The sequence below is a fragment of the Crinia signifera genome, chromosome 3, assembly GCF_055691185.1.
Source record: "Crinia signifera chromosome 3, ASM5569118v1, whole genome shotgun sequence".
Lineage (NCBI taxonomy): Eukaryota > Metazoa > Chordata > Amphibia > Anura > Myobatrachidae > Crinia > Crinia signifera.
Genome location: NC_139219.1, coordinates 208,949,633 through 208,967,099, shown reverse-complemented (window position 1 = coordinate 208,967,099; position 17,467 = coordinate 208,949,633). Strand labels below are relative to the sequence as shown.

Genomic DNA, 17,467 nt, shown 5'->3' with positions numbered 1-17,467 from the left:
CTGACAATCAATGTTACCATCCTGGGTGGTCTGGTGTATGGATGTGTCCAGACTGGTGACTGAAAGTGTCCTGAGTTTGTCCTATGTGTTCAAGGACTCACGGTTCCCACTTGTGCAGCATTCCTCTTCTTTTTGCTGGAATAATTAGGGATCAGGCGGTTATCCCAAATGCGATTGATCCAGTTGAATATCGAGGGACATCTGTGGGTAGGTCGGACAGGTCACCGGTTCAGCAAGGATGGTGTCAGTATGCCTGGTTTATAATAGCTCAACGCGTTTCCCCGGAAGGTTTGTGCATCCGGCTTCCTCAGGAGCAAGCCTGATGCAGAGCAGAACGTATGACAGGTATATTCAAAAAGGTCCACGAGGGTTTTTTTATGGAGAGGATCGCCGAACACAAGACATCCTCGCCGCTTAACTCGCTCGCCTTATTCTTTGTTCTGGGGAATCCGAGCCATCAGAGGAGCCCGCTGCATATAGCCACGAATCTCACCACTTTGATGGCCACACTCGCCATTTCCTCCTCGCTTTCTAGGAATAGCGGGGTGTAAATGGCGAGTGCAGGGGGTCAGTTGAATACCGAGGGCAGGCTATGGCAGCAAGCAATAGGCACTGCTCGCAGTCATACCTCGCCTAATCAGCATTGAATACACCCCAGTGTCTGTAGGACACAATGGAGAGTTGGATGCACGTAACAGGTTGATAGAACAGAAGGATATGCAGGTTTGGCCGAGAGTGACAATACATGTGTTGAGATGTATTTCTTCAACAGGACTGGTACCATTGGGCAGTGATGATGGTAATTAAAATCAGTGTATGGATAGGAGTTGTCCGCTGGCAACACTGCATATGGACAATAATGTGCATTTAGTTTCTGCCACCTTGTGTTTACGCTGCATAAGAACCACATGATTAATGACAGGTATCTAAAAGAAGGACCACATCTTATACATGAACTAACATTAGAAGACATTACAAAATTCACATATGTGAATGTGGACAGAATAATGTACACAATTCAGGAGCCTTTGAAAACCTACATGTATAAACCTGGAAACTTACAGGCATGTCCAAACTACGGACCTCCAGCTGTTGTGAAACTACAAGTCCCATCATGCCTTGCCACAGTTTTACTATTAGGGAATGCTAACACTATGGCAAGGCATGCTGGGACGTGTAGTTTCACAACAGCTGGAGGGCCGCAGTCTGGACATGCCTGCTTACACCTACCAGCACGTTAACAAAGTCGGGCTGAGGCTAGCAACCTCCTGTTTACTCATTTTGCTCTTGGGACCTGGTTTCCCCTACTGAATTATGTAATGTAATCTGTATACTTGCCAGCGCAATTGCAGCATTCATATGCTGTTATTATGGATGTATAACCTTGTTGCTGGATCATAGAGCCACATTGGTCATTTGATTCAAGTACTGTATAATTTTCATTTTTTCTGCAGTCTTCACTATAGGAGATAGGCAGCTTTTAGTAGTTATAGCTTATTAATCAGTATCTGATCCTATTTCACAAATCGTGTATGAATAGGGAAAATAAAACAGTTGTTCATATAGCTACAGTACCCTGTTTATCTCTTATATATTTGGCTACATGTGTCAATCATCCTGAGAGTGTGTCTAATGCTGGGCGGGGTCACACATGAAACTCCACCCCCCACCCAGCCTTATACACGCACACCACACATAATACACACACGTAGCCAAATATATAAGAGATAATACACACATATTGGCCCCTGCCTGCACTACACCCCCGCAATACCACACACCTATAATACCCACAGACACATGTAGCCACATATATAACTATCACTCTGACCCGGCACCTGCGCTCACCCCTGTCTTGCGGGATCTCACGCACCACCCACACGTTTAAGGCAGCACTATCCCACTCGCGCGGCAACTCCCAGTGCCACCCCAGCACGCTCCGCACATACAGTGCAGCCCTGTGCGCCCGCTGCCTGATAAATCCTCCCGCCGCCATCCTGAACCGCTCACACCGCCACAGGCACCTTGACCCTGCGCCCAATGACTGACACGCCCTCCAGCCACGATACTACTGTGCCCGATGCCTGTCACTACCACCCGCCGTGCACACTAAGCTCCCACTCACCTCACACTTGCCTCTCCACGGACACCAGACCGGCACCCAACAAGACACAACACTGCCCACTATACCACCAACTGATCACAGGTAAATTTTGGACACTATTGTAACAACGCCTACACTCTGTACATATGCTACTGCACCTAGCCTGCAGCACAACAAATAACACCCCTTAATGCTACCACAATCCACCCCCACCCAAAACTAATACCACACACACACACACACACACTCTCTTTCCACCACTATATCTGTACTGTCTTACCTGTCTACCCTTCTGGCTGGTGCAATCACCATGTGGCGCCGACGAATGGCTGCCTGGGTGCTGTAGAGCTCAGTAAATATGTTGTCCATGTCCCTCATTAGAATGCATCTAGTGCATATCTGTATGTGTGATGTATATCTGTACTGCCATTGTTGCCCGTTTTGACAACCCTTTGTATTACAGTATGTGCATTATTTTTAATGTCTGTAAAGCGCCTTGAGTCCTGTTGGAGAAAGTGCGCTATATAAATAAAACTTACTTACTACTTACACTATACCACCAACGCATGCACTTTACACCTAAACTTACAGAACTCCAACAAAATCCATAACCCAACATACCCCTAACCCACAACACACACCCCTCCACCCCCACACACAATTCACCAAAATACAAACATAATTAAAAAACAACATTATTTGTAAATTTAATGGGGCACAGCCCCCTACGACGGTGTGAAGAGTGCCCGTAGGGTGCAATGAATCACCTAGTCCAATGGTTCCCAAACTGTGTGCCGTGGCTCCCTGGGGTGCCTCAGGACATTTGCAGGGGTGCCCCGGGTTGGTGGTGCAGGACCAATTCAAATTATTTATGGTTAATTATTTATAGGCAAAACCAGTTCTGGTGGCTTCCCATCTTAAAATGTGTACAAACAGAAGCAAATACTGCCCTTTACCACATAACTGAACATAAGAATCGCATATAAACTCAATCTATATGTATTGTTTTGTTTTTTTATGGCCTAGGGGTGCCGTGAAAAAATCCTGATACTGTAGGATGTCGTGATTCAAAAAAGATTGGGAACCCCTGACCTAGTCACTAATATAAGTCTGGTTCCAAACCTATTGGGGCCCATACATCTACAGATTGATTGTCAGATTGGGCTGATTGGAACACAATCCTGGTAATATCTGAATTACATCTTTTGGCAGTTTTCCAGCATTTCAAAGGAAATGGTCAGCTGTCATTTGCTCTCATCCATTACCAGGATTTTGTTCCAACCAGACCAATCTGACAATCGATCTGTAGATGTATGGACACCTTAAGTTCAGAATAAGTGCCACGTCTTTATAATAAATATATGTATAGAGAAAAATGCAAGTCAAATCTACATTTTTCATTATACTGCTGCTGTGTGTATAAACACATTGCTAAACTTACATGAGACTCTTGCACACAGATGTGACTGTGTGTGGTATGTGCATTGCGGTCTAGCACCGGCACCAACCTACCTCATGTAGTTTTGGCACAGCTGAGTATGAACTGTGTCCCTCTATCGGCTCTCTGGTTCCGGTGCCCTCATGCCCTGCCGCCCGCTCCCCCTCCTCTTACTGGTTCCGTTACACACTCTCGCCAACTTAATGGCTACATACCCCCGCCCGCAGCGCCGCTACACTCTCCAATCCATACAGGTCTCTGCACTGATCATTACCTCGCGCTCACGTCACGACCGCAGCCTAGCCCCGCCTCCCCGCACACAGGCCGGAACCAAGCGTCCGCCTGTCCCAGCCTCCTCTCTGGTCTTACAAGCTTGTTGTCACTCTTCTCTCTGGTTCCGGCGATCTTATCTTGCCAGCGTCAGTTTCTCCTCTCTGGTTCCGGTGTTTTCTCTACTGCGTTCGGTGCTGTGTGCCTGCTGCTCCCGGCGCTGTCCTCGCACTCGGCTACCGGGTGTCTCCGTTCAGTCATGGCTGCTGCCCGCAGGTCTCGTTCAGACTCCCGCTGCGTCCTGCGTTTCTCCGACCGAGAACTGTGCTGAGCTACGAGGAGCCCGCGGCCGCCCAGCATGGTAATCCCCGGGCAGCCAGCTGTGTGGTGTTTGTGACTGTGGTGGGCGCCGCTGTGTATGTTCGTGCGGGGCCAACTGGTGCCCGCTGCTCACGTGATGTGGTGGGCTGCCCAATGGGAGCTCGTCAGGCCTTGCTGCTGCCCCAATCCCGGAGGGTGCATATAGGAGCGCCGCACCAACCCCTCAACCAATCCCCCAGCATGTCATGCACTTGCTTGCTGCGGTTGTGTTCCTAGGTGTCTAGAATAAGGTTAATCAAACTATAAGAAAAAAGAGAACGACCTACTTATCAATGGTGGTGAAGGACTGCTAGGATACTACTGCCCCTTACCCTTAAATAGTACAGGGTATTTCAAAAAGGTGGGCCCAATTTCAAAGCAATACATTCCACAATGGAAATGTTACAATGTTACAATTACACAAAAAGTAAAAAAAAAAATGGTTCTAAACACCCCTCTCCCGCTGTACGGAAAACACTGAGAATGTCCCAAACCAGTGACTTCCACTTAAGTCATCACTGCTGTGATCATTCAGACCGGTCCCTAATGGCAGCATGAAAACACGCCTAGTATGTGCGCTGAATGTCGTTAAGAACGCACGCTTCTCTGCATCATTGATGCCCCTTCCATAATGACGCATGGATGCCCGGCATCGGTAAGTGTGTGTGCACTTGCTGATGCTGGCATGCCACAGCTGCCAATATCTGCATTGGGGGGCGGGGGCTCGTTTAGTTTGTATGGGGCTGTAGTCCATTGATATTCCTATGCCCATGCCCTTTCTTGTGGTAAGTTTCAGTCATGGGTGGTATGCGGTTGCAGAGATTTAGTGATTTTGATTAGTCCCATGTTTTTTAAACACCCTGTATAAATGGTTATGGATCATATGGTCTACAGTGAATGACCCAACACCAAAAGGTTGACATTGACAAAATGTCGATACATTAAAAGGTTGACATGGGTTTTTTGTGGCAATAATCACACCTGAGTATGTGTACCGTTACAGGACTTGCTTCTCTCGCCATCCTTCGGGCCAAGTGCCTTGCTACGCTGCGCTCAGAACACTCTACAGTTCCCAATTGGAACCCAACTGGATGGTAAAGTAGGGATAGACATTGCATCGCAATGTTTTACTACCATCAATGCTTTTGTTCCGATGGTAGTAATCTTGCTATTCGATGGCGGCATTCCAATGTTTGTCTCCATCGAAGGTAAACATTTAATGGTGTTCTGATGGTCCCATCCCCCAGCCAGCCACCGTGCTATATGTTAGGGCAAGCGTAATTTTTTTTTTTTCGCATGCGCCAATCATATGAATTCTTTCTCTATCTGAATCTTTTGTTGCGGTGGTGAATGACCAGTGGATCGAAAGATGTGATGGTGGGCTTTCAATGTCCATCTCTATGCTAAAGTATCAAACAGTTAAAAAAAGAAAAAAAAGGAAAATCCTGAAAAATAAATATTCATGTGTCGTTCTTTGCCAAGTTGACCTTTTTTTTTTTTTTTTTGTCAATGTTGACCTTTTGCACGTCAGCCTATCATCCAGATACCGTGTAAGTAAAGCAAGACATTGGTCCCCCCAGCTCACTGAATGGTATTAGTAACCAATCTTGAACACTACATGATAATAGAATTCAGAGATATTGGTTACATATACCTGCGCAGGTGTGTGATATGCCCCCAAGCCACGTCAAGGCTTCTCTGTATATTGGGGGTCCCTAGCGCTATATCTAGGTGCAGGCTGCGGCACCACAAAAACTATCATAAGCTATATCATCCAGATACCATATAAACTCATACTATAATTCAGTGCAATTTTTAGGATAAAATATGTAATAACATTATGGAAATCCAAAATAGTGTCTACAGTTTCAGCACATTCCCAAAGTTTAGTAGTAATTCCTTAAATGTAAGGAAAAAAAACAAAGAGGATACTCAGTGGTGAAATACAGTATTTATTAAATAGAAGCGGCAAAATGTAATGGGTCCAAATTTATCAGGAGGTATGTGATGCCAGACAAATTATGATTATTATCATTTTTTTTTTTTTTTAAAGCAGAAATCATTTACAAGGCAGAGTCTTTGCAACATGTTAAAATATATCAATAGTTTTCAAACTGTTTAGCTCTGGGACGGTTATGGTACTGTATATTAGACCTTCAATGTCTAGGTCTATAGTCATATGGTCAACCACTAATGTTAGACAGGGTACAAGGTCGACAGGGTCAACATGGTCAAAGGGTCGACATGAAAAAGGTTGACACGTGTTTTTCATGTTTTTGGTGTCTGTTGACATGGACACTTAAGTGTACCGTGTCATGCTTCAGACTCGGTGCCACGCTGCACTCAGCACACTATTATATTCTCCCTCCACGCTGTACTGGATGGTAGGGCATGAAATAAAATCAAACTTTTTTTGACATGTTATAAGAATGTCTAATCTGTAATTTGATGCTTTTTGGAGATGTTTCCATCTTTCCTTGGCTTCTTTTTGCACATTAAAATTAATTTTTGGGTGGGGTGCCCAAACTTTTGCTCCCCACTGTATCCTCTCTCACTTTCTCTTTCACCCTTGACATCCTCCTGACCCCTAGCCAAAACTGCTGGGTCACTGCAATCCATTGTATTTTGTGCAGTAAGGAACACCTCTCCTTATGTATAAATTCCTATTTCATTATAGGTTGTAAGCTTGCGAGCAGGGCCCTCCTACCTTTTTGACTGTCTGTAAATACCTAGTTTGTTGTATCACTGTTTTGAATTGTAAAGTACAACAGTGTTTGCTGCGCTATATAAGAAACATAATAAATATATAATGAATGCTTTCATGCCAGCATGTATGTGAACGTTTCATTTTTGGCATAAAAGTCTATGATGTGGTGATGATGTGCACATTGGCATGAATAACAACCCACTGTTTTGGAAATGGTCTAATACATTACATATTTGGGTGGGTGTATATATAATGTAATATAAAATAACATCCGGGATTACACTTTGAAAGTAAATTCTCTTTAATGAAATGGTGCCAGCATCTTGGTGCAGTGTGTAGCATTTCTGTGCATAAAGACACATCTAGAGTCAGGTGCTACTCTTCTGCAGTCATTTCCTTGTGTACAAAACAGGGTGTGTCATAGAAAGTAAATCTACGGTTGATGCCAAGCAAAATGGATACTCATTATGCACACAATTTCTAGATATTATTTGACATAAGGTCCCATTTCAAAGTTAGTCAAGTGTTAAAAACAGTCCATATAGCTGTCACTTATAAACCCATTCCAGCACGTTTGTGGCCCACAACCAATCAGGTAAAATATTGTAAACCTTCCATCCTAGTACCACCCTTCTTGTGGCATTGGGCATAGTTCAGAGGTGTATGCAGTACCGAAGTTTGTGCAATATTTTTTTTGCTTCTGTGTTAAAAGACTAGGAAACCCTTGGTGTGCACACACGAACCGTGAGTGCGATGGTGTATGCAGTTGTGTACAAAATAGCTATTACTTAAGATGGCGCTTACGATAGCTGAGATCCCTGGCCTAACAAACTGTACTCAGTGGATTCAGAGTCTTATCTCACTTTAGCCTACTCTCCGCTGAAAGGGTGTAATTTAGTGTCAACTTTGTATGTGCTAAGAGTTCCAAGTGCATATAGGGCATGTAGTTAGCATGCTTGGAACAGACTGATGTCTTTGACCCTGTTTGGGGCTGGTGTCTTTACATGCCCTTAGTGATTTCGGCTGTTTCCACAAGTGGATGGCCTCATATCGATCTCCTATGCTACATCCCTTCTACACAACCCTGGTACTAGTTTGTTTTTCTTAGGAGTAATACATTATTATCCATACAAGCCCATATCTGACACATAATTTGGGATGAGTATGTGCAAGGTGATCCTCCTAGTGAGTTTCTCTTTTAAGCAGGGTACTGAAGCTACCAGCTCTTTCTTTGGAAGGTGTGAGTATGCTGGTCACCAAGCCAAGGTGATATTGTGATTGGTTGGTTTATTCCTCCCCAAGCTGTTTTCTCACTTTTTTTTAATTCTAAAAGAGAACATAATCTATACTTTTCAGTCTTGGTAGATTGTAAACAGTCTCTTGTTTTAATTCTGAGCCAGCGTCCAGTTTATATAAGGGTATCTTCTAAAATAATATGATATTAAAGGTGTATTGATGGGTTTTCCAAATAATTTCCAAGGCATATGCTGTTCAGGGGAGCATACCTCTTTTGTACCCCTTCCACACCCGGGTTACTGCCGTGTCTACCTAGGTCAAGGTGCAGTGTGAAAGCACCACAGCTTATACCCACGCGTTTAATGTGAAAGTGCCAGCCCCTGGTTGTAGATGGGTTGGACCCAGGATCCAGTTCCCGGGTCTGACCCAGCATATTCAATGTGAAAGTGTTATTAGTGTCCTGTCTCACCCCTATGGTCAGTGCATTCTTGGCCCTATGGAATCAGATTTGTGACAATGTAGTCCACCTTAACCAAGCTCTAGGAAACCATGTAGTAAGGATACCATGCCTCAGCTTTGTTTTATTTTGCCTTCTTTTAATCATAGATTGTGGTAAAATGCAGGCTTGTGAAAAGCTATATATAATAGCATGCCTCCCAACTGTCCTGATTTTTGCAGGACAGTCCAGTTTATTTTAGGTTGCCATGCTGTCCCACCTGCGGTCATCAGTGTCCTGTGGTGGTGGGGGTAGTTGGGAGTCCCCCTGTCACTTAGCAGAGCAATAGCCGCAGGTGCTTGCGCACAGTGTCTATTCACAGGAGAGAGGGACAGGGGACGTAGCTCATGATTGCAGCACAATCAGCCCCTCCCATCAGAGGCAATGTCCCCTTTCCGTAACCTAAGTATATAATATATATTAGGCATGTCGAAACTGTGTCCCTCCAGCTGTTATGAAACTACACATCCCAGCATGCCTTGATATAGTTTTAGCATTCCCTAATAGCAAAACTCTGGCAGGGCATAATGGGACTTGTAGTTTCACAACACCTGGAGGGCAGTAGTTTGGACATGCCTGATATATACAGTATAGTCACAATATACCATACGACTTAAATGAAAGCCTTTCCCTTTCATGTAAACATGAATTGAAACACACTTATCTGCTATTCTGCCTGTTTAAGTAGGTTTGTGTTATAGGGCAAAATGCCGCATAGCAGTTGTCTATAATATTTCAGGGGTTGAGTGGAAGGTGTTAGACATTCTCCTAAAATGCACATGAGATTAATGTAATTAACTGTTCTATAAATAGGATACATTACCATATTTAATAAGCATAATCTTTATCAAATCAAATTATGGAGATAATAATAATAGTTATATTTTTTAATTTATCTTAATTACCAGGCGGAAGGTGATGAAGATTGTTATCCTGACATCCTGAAGGATGAGGAAAATAGAAGATCCGGCGAGTCAAATCTCCAGGTTAATTGTCTTTTAATCTCTCCACACGCACTAACACTTTTGTGGTTTTGGGAATTTGTACAGCATATGCAAATGCTGAGGTGCATGGAATACTTTCAATAAACTGAGGGGGACATTTTTAGGAAAATTTCGCCCAAAACAAAAAATGCAGTTTTGGTGCAATAGTTATATTAAGGGGGGTATTCAATATGTGCTGATATTTCCACCTTTGGATATTCAGTGGTGTCTCTTCCGAAAGCATTGAAGACTTTCAGATTCTACAACATTAAAAATTGACGGATCTTGGGGGCGGCAGGCATTTCTCCAGTCAGCAGCGGCCGCTGTATCAGCGCTGATACTGTAGTTGTGGCAGTACTCTACAGCAGCAGCCACAGCTTCAGTATCAGCACTGATACAGCGATCCCTGCTGACAGACACCCTGATAAATTTTTTATAGTTGAAGCAGAATTGTCGGAAAAGGGCGCTGAGGTGACAAATTAGCGGCTGATTCCAGGAAAAAGCACAGGGATTGGCGAGTAATTCACCGATCCCTGTGTTTTCGGTCTATCAGAGAGGCGAAATTTGACCTATGAATATTGAAAATGGTCGATATTTCTGCCTGTGAGAAATATTGACCAACATTGAATACCCCCCTAAAACTCTTGAAGGGTTCCTTTCTTCTTCTTACCATCAGGTTTTGCCTTAAAAGTGTGCACAAAATCCTGAACCTCTGTCAACTCAGAGGCAATTACATTTAGCCCCATATCATGCTTGAGCACACATGAAGTTTGGATAAATGCACACACACAAGTTTGGGAGTAGGCTTTACTCTTAATTCTTCTAAATATATATTAAGGTCCATGCAATTGGGAGTGAGTCTGTAAAAGCAAACTTTCATAGAACGTGCATACATTGCGTGGGAGCACAGCTCAGAAATGCAAGATACAATTACAAATGGCAACTCGAGGAATTAGCAGTGAGGCTGCACAATTTCTGTACAAAAAGCAACCTGGGAGAAGTTCACAAAAAAGTGAGGAAACATCCTTTACTCCAGTGGCAATGGAGATGACTGTTATGCTGCTTTCACACCGCAAAACCTTTATTAGACCAGGTATTTAAAACTGTTTTTAAAACGGGTCAGAGCAAGTTTACCCCCTTTCACATCTAAATACCTGGTCTAAAGCAGGTTTGCGGTGTGAAAGCGATGGTGAAAACGGTAAATTCTGGGCAGCTTACCACCCCCACCCCCCCCCCCCCCCCCCCTCCCTCAGGGCCGTCTTAACATGAGGGCCCCCGGGCTTATTCATCATATTCAATCATAGGCAAAAAAAAATTTCAGCTAATTAAAGTCCTTACAGTATTTTAGGGTTCAGAAAAATGTCTAGAGTGATTTTACTTGCATTCTAATACAAGATTATGCAATGTTGGAAACGCTTTTAAACTCCCATCTACAAGATAACAAGAAAAAACCCTTTCCCATTAATACAACATATTTACTTACATTTTGAACATAATTTAACCCAATCACTGATGTTTTTAGACAATACACCTAATTTTATTGGCTAAATTTTTTTATTTAAACCACTTCATGTGCATGAAGAGTGTCCCAGAGGTTCTGCGCTGTGTTCTTGAAGGTTTACTTTAACATAAATAATTCCTCCCTGCTCAGGGGAATGTGCACAAACATATGAATTTCCATAAAAAAATGCAATGCAGGTTTGAATTGCAAAGCAATTCATGTGACACGTGTTGTTAGAATGGCTCGCTGAGGCCAACTTGCTCCTAATTGTATAGTTCCAATAATATTTAGGTGGAATTTTAAATGCAGCAAAATCGTGGTCTTTTTAGGAATAGAATAATGTAATATCAATCTTATCTATCTATCTCAAGCATGCCCAAACTTGTAGTTTCACAGCTATTGTGAAACTACAAGTTCCATCATGCCTTGCCACAGTATTGCTATTAGGGAATGCTAAAACAATGGCAAGGCATGCTGGGATGTGGGTGTGAAATGCCGCCTGTCGACGGTATTCCATGTCGACCTTTTCACTGTCAACCAATAGTGGTCAACCTAGTGTCAATCTATGTCTGCGACACTCCAATGAAGTAGATAACTTGTGTGCATTCGCAAGGTATCCAGGTGACACCCAGGAAAAACATTTCACAGAGAGAGCTGTCCTCCATCAAGGTGCAAGTACAAGGTGTGGGGTAGCACAGGTTGCTAAATATTTCTAGATGCACCTGCCTTAGTTTTGGTCTGACTTAGGGGGGTATTCAATCTTCGGGTCACGGCAGACGAGCTTGCTCGCCTGCCGTGACCCAGTCCCGTTCTCGGTCAGCTCGACCGAGAACATGCAGGCGGGATTCAATGTCCCGCCTGCAGCGGGACGAGAAGGGGGCGTGGCCGCGAGTTGCGGCCGGGAAGTGACGAGATGCAGCCGGCAGCTCGTCACTTCCCGGCTGTTCTCGGCAGAACGAGCCTGACAGCTAGAGATGTCGGGCTCGTTCTGCCAGGAAACCCTGTTCAATGCTGTCGGGGAAGACAGCATTGAATAGGGCCCGTCGAGCATCTCCCCCACGGGAGATGCTCGACGGCGATTGAATATCCCCCTTAGAGGTAAATTTACTAAGGCTTCAATACAAAGAGGTGATGTTGTTCATAGCAACCAATCAAATTCTGTTTCTAATTTTCTAGGATGCAATAGAAAAATGATAGGCATAATTCAAATGGTTGCTATGGACAAAATCAACTCTTTATTTTTAGAAGCTTTAGTAAATGTACTCCTTAGATTCAACACAGTGGAATAGAAATGCCAATTTTATTTTTGTTCTTCTACATGCTTGGCCTATCAGGAAGAACTACAGAAGTTTAGAGCTCGATGGATGTCTGAACTTGCTCCGGGAGTAAGTTCTTCAGGGTTAGAGACTCAGCTCCGCAGAGGGGCAGTGAGAGATACCAAAGCAAAGCAAGAATTGGCTAAGGAGGAGAAGGTAATTTATAATTCATTGCTACATTCCTTTTTATTACATGCTAGTGGTACGGTAATTATTTTCTTCACTTCACTGGGCATGCTTTGTTATGATAGAGTGATTTATTATTTTTGTTTTTTATTTTATTAAAAAAAAGGTTTGGAGTTTATTAAGACAATAAATTATGCTTGGGTACTTGTGTAGTTTCACAACGGCAATTACATAGTCAGCGTAGTGTCCCCGTCAGAATCGGCATAGTGTTTCCGCGGTCAGCATCCCTGTCAGTATCAGCATTGTGTTCCCGCAGCCAGCGTAGTTAGCATATTCAGCACCCCTGTCAGTATCAGCATCGTATATCCGCAGCCAGCATAGTAAGCCTAGTCAGTACGTTTGCGGTTAGCCAGAGCTTACGTAGTTGGCGTAGTCGTCAGCGTTATGTAGTTAGCGTAGCCAGTCAGCATTGTGTCACCACTTACTGTTTCAGATGGATGACATGACAGGTGTGAATGTGTTCCTGAAACACCCCCACTATCCATGCCAGCCCTAAGCGTGGTGAGCGGACATATGCGTCCTCTCGACCTGTTCATACCCCCACTATCCACGTGTGGCGAGTGCACCGAGCCCGAAGCTTGGCGAGCGGCCACGTAAAACGAACCCGAAGTTTGGCGAGCGGCCACGTAAAACGAACCCGACGCGTGGTGAGCGGTCGAGTATTACTTGACGTGTATTCCGCGTCCCCACGTGGGGCTCGCTGGGTTCGTCATGTTTCGGGCTCGCTGCGCTCGCCACACTTTAGTAAATTAATTCCATGCCGACGTGAATAGTGGGGGTATGAACAGGCTGGGAGGACACATACCGTGTCCCCTCGCCATGCTTTCAGCTGGCATGGATAGTAGGGGTTTGAATTGGAGGCATTTGCCAGTATGTAACATGGAGCACTGGCAAATGCGTCCTTTATTGTGTATGAGATGCACTAGCGCCCCCTTCCCCTTTATGCACAAGACGCACGCGCTACTGAACCCCTAACACTGTCCGTTTCGCTAAAGCAGACATGGCAGGGTTGCCGTACCCTGCCGCAAGAATTACTGAGATGCACAAGCGTATGAGACGCTTGTGCGTCTCAGGCAGATGGGGGCGCCTCTCCACCAGCGCAGGGGATCTGGTGGTTACCGGCGCTCACTAGGCTTTCCGGGGACACTATGCTGACTACGCTGGGACACTACACTGACTGCGTAGCGTAAGGTGCCGCTGTGAAACTACACAAGAACCTATACTTGTCTTAATACAGCATTTCCATGGTACATTGTTGTAATGTTCCAACCCAGCAGTGCAGTTATCTCCTTCAGGATAAGTATAAAGACTAATATAAAGTATAAAGACTAATGTTTTGACCCACCTCTTTCTCATCCAGGCGAGAGAACTCTTTCTTCAAGCTGCAGAGCAAGAACAAAATGGGGCACTCTATGAAGGTATTTGTTTATATTCATGTGTATCCTGTAGCCGCTGTTTCTGACATTATGGTATTGGAAATATGGACTGCCAGACAAATCGTGTTGTCCAATAGCCCCATTAAATACTGGGTCTTATTCAGAACTCCATTTATGCGAGGAAGGAAAAGAGGTGTACCTTTTCCCCAGGCTTGTTGGAGGGAGCTGGGTCAACTGACACTTTATATAGTCCTCATTTGCAATGATGATAAAGTGTAAAAATCTCAGCAGTAAAGCAGGTGTGGTTAAGAAGTGTCTGCAAAGTTCAGCTTTTATGTTTTGTCCTAAACGTCTGTTATCATACGATTTTGAAACACGAACTCCACCTTCAACCTGGAAATTTACATGTCTGTCTGTCTATATCCTCATTAGGAGCATTTTAAGAGAGGAGGAGTCATTGAGCTTTCCACATTTGTGTATGTATGCTTTTGATTCCCATGATGTTGCTCAGGTAATGGTTCTTACGAGACTTAAAGTGGTCCTGGAGAGGCGGTGGAACTCATCATCTTCTGCTACCCGCTCTCATGCTGAATGAATGTTTGATTATATACGCCTTTTCTTGTGCTCCACCACAGAGTGTGAAACTGTGACATATACCTGTTCCATCTTCCTGCTGATTTTTGTAGCGTTTCTGGAGAGTTAGGGATAGTTTGTGTGGGTCCCTGTTCACTGCAAAACCTAGATGTTCTCTTTGACACCTGCAGAACAGTGCTGCTTAAGAGAGCTGTATTTGGTGACATTGGGGTAGATGTATTAAGCCTGGAGAAGAGATAAACTAGAGATAAAGTGGAGATAAAGTGAAAGGAGATAAAGCACCAGCCAATGAACTGTGTTTGAATATGACAGTTGGGAGTTGATTGGCTGGTGCTTTATCTCCTTTCACTTTATCTCCACTTTATCTCAAGTTTAACTCTCCTCCAGGCTTAATACATTTGCCCCACTATGTCTAATCTTGACAGCCTGGATTCCATGGAAATAGTTCTGAATATGGATTATCCGTTGTCAGCTCCTATGCCGATATTTGATGGTTATAGTGAAAGTGGGGTCTACAGCCGTTATTTCCTGACCTCACTGCTCGCACCCACCCCACAGCTGAAGAGAGTGTGAAAGTCATGGATTTCTGTCTTAGGCTGTCATTTTGCTATGGTTTGGTGGCAAGAAGGGCTCTCTGCAGGCTTTGCTCTGTAACCTGGTTATTGATCGTTTATTTATTTTCTGGGGTTTACTGGCATAGATAAGATGACTTTTGACTTTGTCGTCTGCATCCTTTATATCCTTAGCAATACCGTATCTTCAATTTGTCTTTAGTGATAATTAGATAAATTATGGATTAATGATTTGAAAGTGACCACAAAGCTTTGCACCAAATTTGTAATTAAAGGGAATTTGCTAGATTTATAACTAGTGTGAAAATGTAATCCTCCTAGCATCTAATTTCCAAATGTCCTGGTTAGAAGTTCTTAGATTTGTGATGAAGTTTTTTGCATGAGGCCAACCTTCACTAACGGTTGGTAGTTTATCAAAACTAAAGCGTCATGCAGAGATTTGTGCAAAAAAAAAAAAATACAGCATTAAAAGCAACCTTTTGAATTTTACAAGCTCTTTTTTGGTATATTGATGTGGGGACTTCACACCCATTAAGCTGGCACCCGGGCAGGATGTATATATGTGTGTGTATATATCTATGTCAGTGTGTTTATGCTGTGGAGGCCAATCTCTGAGGGTGAGCGGATCCAAATTGTCTAGAAACGGCCATGATCTTTGCCCAACCTTCGGTGGTGATTTCAGAAGTTTTTACCTTGATTGGAACATACTAATGTATGTTTTTACAAATTAAGCTTAAAGTTGACAAAATAGTCTTGTCACAGCAAGTCTGCATTTGTCCATGGTGGCTATGCCACTACCAGTTCTTGAAGAACTGGTAACTTTGTCGCCATGGGGCCATGCACAATGGTCATGTAATAACAGCCACAGGTGTCGGGCCTCTTTGCCACAGGTTTCCAAGCCTGAACAAGGGTTTCTTTGCCTCAGGATCCCAAGCCAAAAACGTTGCTTTCATTTGTGTCAACAATAACATTTTCATCAATGCTCACCACATTTTTTTGTTACTTTTATTAGCCTTCACTAGGGATAATGTGGGGATCACTCCAGCAAGAGACCAAGTTAATCTTTTTAATGAACACTATGGTCCCCAATGGCTTAAACGAAGAAAACAGCTATGCGGCTTTCCTGTGAGTCATAGCTATATCAGAATTCCTAAAAAAAAAATGAACTCAGACTATAAGTACCTGAGATCTACTTTATAACTCACACACACTTTGCACAATATATATATATATATCAAGCTGCAATGTTCTAATACAAATGAATGTATGCATACTAACAGGCTCTGTTATACTTAACAAAAATCCATTAAAAATCAACTAAATCAATATATCAATACCAATGATCCCAAGTGGATCTGTTCGCAAACCACTTACTAATATGGACAAGTATAATAGTTTGCACGATTACGTCAGTAGCTATCTCACGTCACGTTTTAATGGCTTCATTTTTTTCATTTTGATGTACACGTTTTTCGTTTAATTCAATATCACTCCCCTGATATACACTCGACACCAGTAGTCGTCAACATTTTTATAAATATATTTTATCAATAATACTTAATAAAACTATCTCATCTCTATTATATTTTATTATTTCACATAGAATAAACAAATTTGGTACTTGTGTATTATCAGGGCGCCTGGCTACGCTACGTTTTCAACCAGCCATTATACCCCCACTATCCACGTCATACCCCCACTATTCACGTCAGTGTGGAGTTGATTTTGTAAAGTGTGGCGAGCCACCGAGCCCACACTTTATAAAATCAACTCCACGCCGATGTGGATACTGCGGGTATGACGTGGATAGTGGGGATATTAAGCATTGTGTATTTTTAGGGCTCCAGAACCACTTACGTAGTTTACGTAGCCAGCATAGTGCCGTATTGATATTCTGAATACACCACTACGTAAACTACATAATGGGCGCCCTGATAATACACAAGTACCACAAAATTGATAACATTATCAATTGTCACTAAGATGTCAAATTTTATTTCACCCAATGAATAAAATAAATATTATAGAACGTTTTGATTTGTATATTCACTCACTTTGTCTCTCTCTCTCTCTCTCCAGAGATCCCATATTTGATACCCTGGCTCAATGTCACACACCAACACAACTATCGTTCCCCGTCAAACTCAATTCACTAGTATTCGTTATTAACGCCAAACAAAATCACTGAATGCACTAATAATAGATTCAAGTTCAATACACTAGACTTACATTTCTTATACACCCATACACAATATTATAATATTAAAAATGAACAGACCACACATGCTATATACAGACATCTCTAACAAGAAAATAGTATGTCTCAAA

The 17,467-nt window shown here is 43.1% G+C and overlaps 2 protein-coding genes across 4 annotated transcripts in view; one reads left to right on the top strand and one right to left on the bottom strand.

Annotated features, from left to right (window-relative positions):
• Positions 1-3,751, bottom strand: part of CILK1 (ciliogenesis associated kinase 1) — a 41,964-nt gene extending 38,213 nt beyond the window's left edge. For both annotated transcript variants that reach the window (XM_083177334.1, XM_083177335.1), the window contains exon 1: positions 3,617-3,751. The gene's annotated coding sequence lies outside the window, so the exon portion shown is untranslated. The remainder of the gene's footprint in view (positions 1-3,616) is intronic.
• A 156-nt stretch (positions 3,752-3,907) lies between these two features.
• FBXO9 (F-box protein 9) overlaps positions 3,908-17,467 on the top strand; it is a 57,246-nt gene continuing 43,686 nt past the window's right edge. Inside the window, exons 1-4 of one of the 2 annotated variants that reach the window (XM_083177337.1) lie at positions 3,908-4,173; positions 9,520-9,597; positions 12,430-12,567; positions 13,958-14,015. In XM_083177337.1, coding sequence (XP_083033463.1) covers positions 4,171-4,173; positions 9,520-9,597; positions 12,430-12,567; positions 13,958-14,015 — 277 coding nt within the window. In that variant the 5' untranslated portion in view covers positions 3,908-4,170. Of the gene's footprint in view, positions 4,174-4,711; positions 4,828-9,519; positions 9,598-12,429; positions 12,568-13,957; positions 14,016-17,467 lie in introns of those variants that run through there. The other variant, XM_083177336.1, reaches the window with a different exon arrangement.